This window comes from Anneissia japonica, unplaced genomic scaffold, assembly GCF_011630105.1.
Source record: "Anneissia japonica isolate Jap-2015-1 unplaced genomic scaffold, ASM1163010v1 scaffold291171_len1257_cov375_single, whole genome shotgun sequence".
Lineage (NCBI taxonomy): Eukaryota > Metazoa > Echinodermata > Crinoidea > Comatulida > Comatulidae > Anneissia > Anneissia japonica.
Window position 1 is genome coordinate 1 of NW_022699235.1, and position 1,257 is coordinate 1,257.

Genomic DNA, 1,257 nt, shown 5'->3' on the forward strand with positions numbered 1-1,257 from the left:
ACTTTAACCCCTTTGTTTTGCAACATGTTTACCATGGGGCTTATGATGATACCACATGTGCTTGCTGGTCGGATGATTCCAGGTATGCTTATGACATATGCCTTTATTTTATACAACATAATAAAACATTCATGGTCATGTAAAAAAATGTTTAGCGCCTACATATTAAAAAATGTTATACACATTAAACAATACATGACCGTCAATAACGATAAGGTTTGGAAGTAAAAGTATTTGGAAGTATTCTACCAATTAAAAAAAAGCATTATAGAAAGCTTCCTGATCAAGGTATAATGGTTACACATTCAAGTGTAACCATTTCTTCCAAAAGGAATTTCTCATATTTTTTGTAAAGCTATACTTACATGTCTCTCAGTTATCATTGAAATATTGCGAACATTTATTATGAATTACACTTTCGTGTAGAGTATTTGCAGTCGGTTCACTGGATATGTCTGCACGTATCTACTCTGCTCAACAATTGGACAAACTTGTTATGTTTGCTGTTGGTGGTCACAAAGATGCTGTTGTTGGTGTGTTTTTTGAAAATAATTCTTTGGATGTATCCTTTTTATGGTGCAGTACAGTAGTTTTTATTTAAATATAATCTAGCATTCTATTATGTAATCCTCAACTTAAGGGCATTAGAAGGAAAATGAGTAGACAGGCCTAAGTTAGATAAAGAAGATGTTTGTATCCAGGAGCTTGTTTCTTCATTGTAAACAAGTTGAGTCCACAGATAATATGATAGAGTACAAAATATTACGGTATGTATTGACAATAAATAAATGCCATAAGGTTGGTCTGTCTTCACCATAAAGTTGTTGGTTTACACTAATCCATACATATCCCTTTCAAAAAATTGCTTGCAGTGCTGTAGAAAATTGGAATTTGTAAAACTCATAAGAAAAAGTCCAATCCTTATTCAGTGAAAAGTCTATTAAAACCCTTATACTGAATATCAGATGTATACATGTAGTCGAGATGGAGCAGTAATTGCTTGGGAATGCAATTTTGATTTAGAAGATATCCAGTCAGAGCAAGTTGATGCCAGTGAAAAGGTACACTATGCCAAATCAGCTAGGTATGTATAATATTATTATATGGGAATATAATGGGCACATGATGAAAGAGGAAGTATTGAAACCATCTATTATAAACAAAAGAAATGTTATAAACAAAAGAAAAGTTAGGAGAAAAAAAATGGAAACTATAAAAATAAAGGAAAGGTAAGAGGAAAAGAAAGCAAAGAAAAGA

At 32.1% G+C, this 1,257-nt stretch overlaps 1 protein-coding gene across 1 annotated transcript; it reads left to right on the top strand.

Annotated features, from left to right (window-relative positions):
• The first annotated feature begins 6 nt into the window (after positions 1-6).
• On the top strand, positions 7-1,153 carry LOC117102895 (periodic tryptophan protein 2 homolog). Its single transcript, XM_033243346.1, has 3 exons — positions 7-82; positions 427-562; positions 966-1,153. The coding sequence occupies exons 2-3, from the start codon at positions 452-454 to the stop codon at positions 1,092-1,094; spliced, it is 240 nt and encodes a 79-aa protein (XP_033099237.1). The 5' UTR covers positions 7-82; positions 427-451; the 3' UTR covers positions 1,095-1,153.
• Positions 1,154-1,257: the final 104 nt, after the last annotated feature.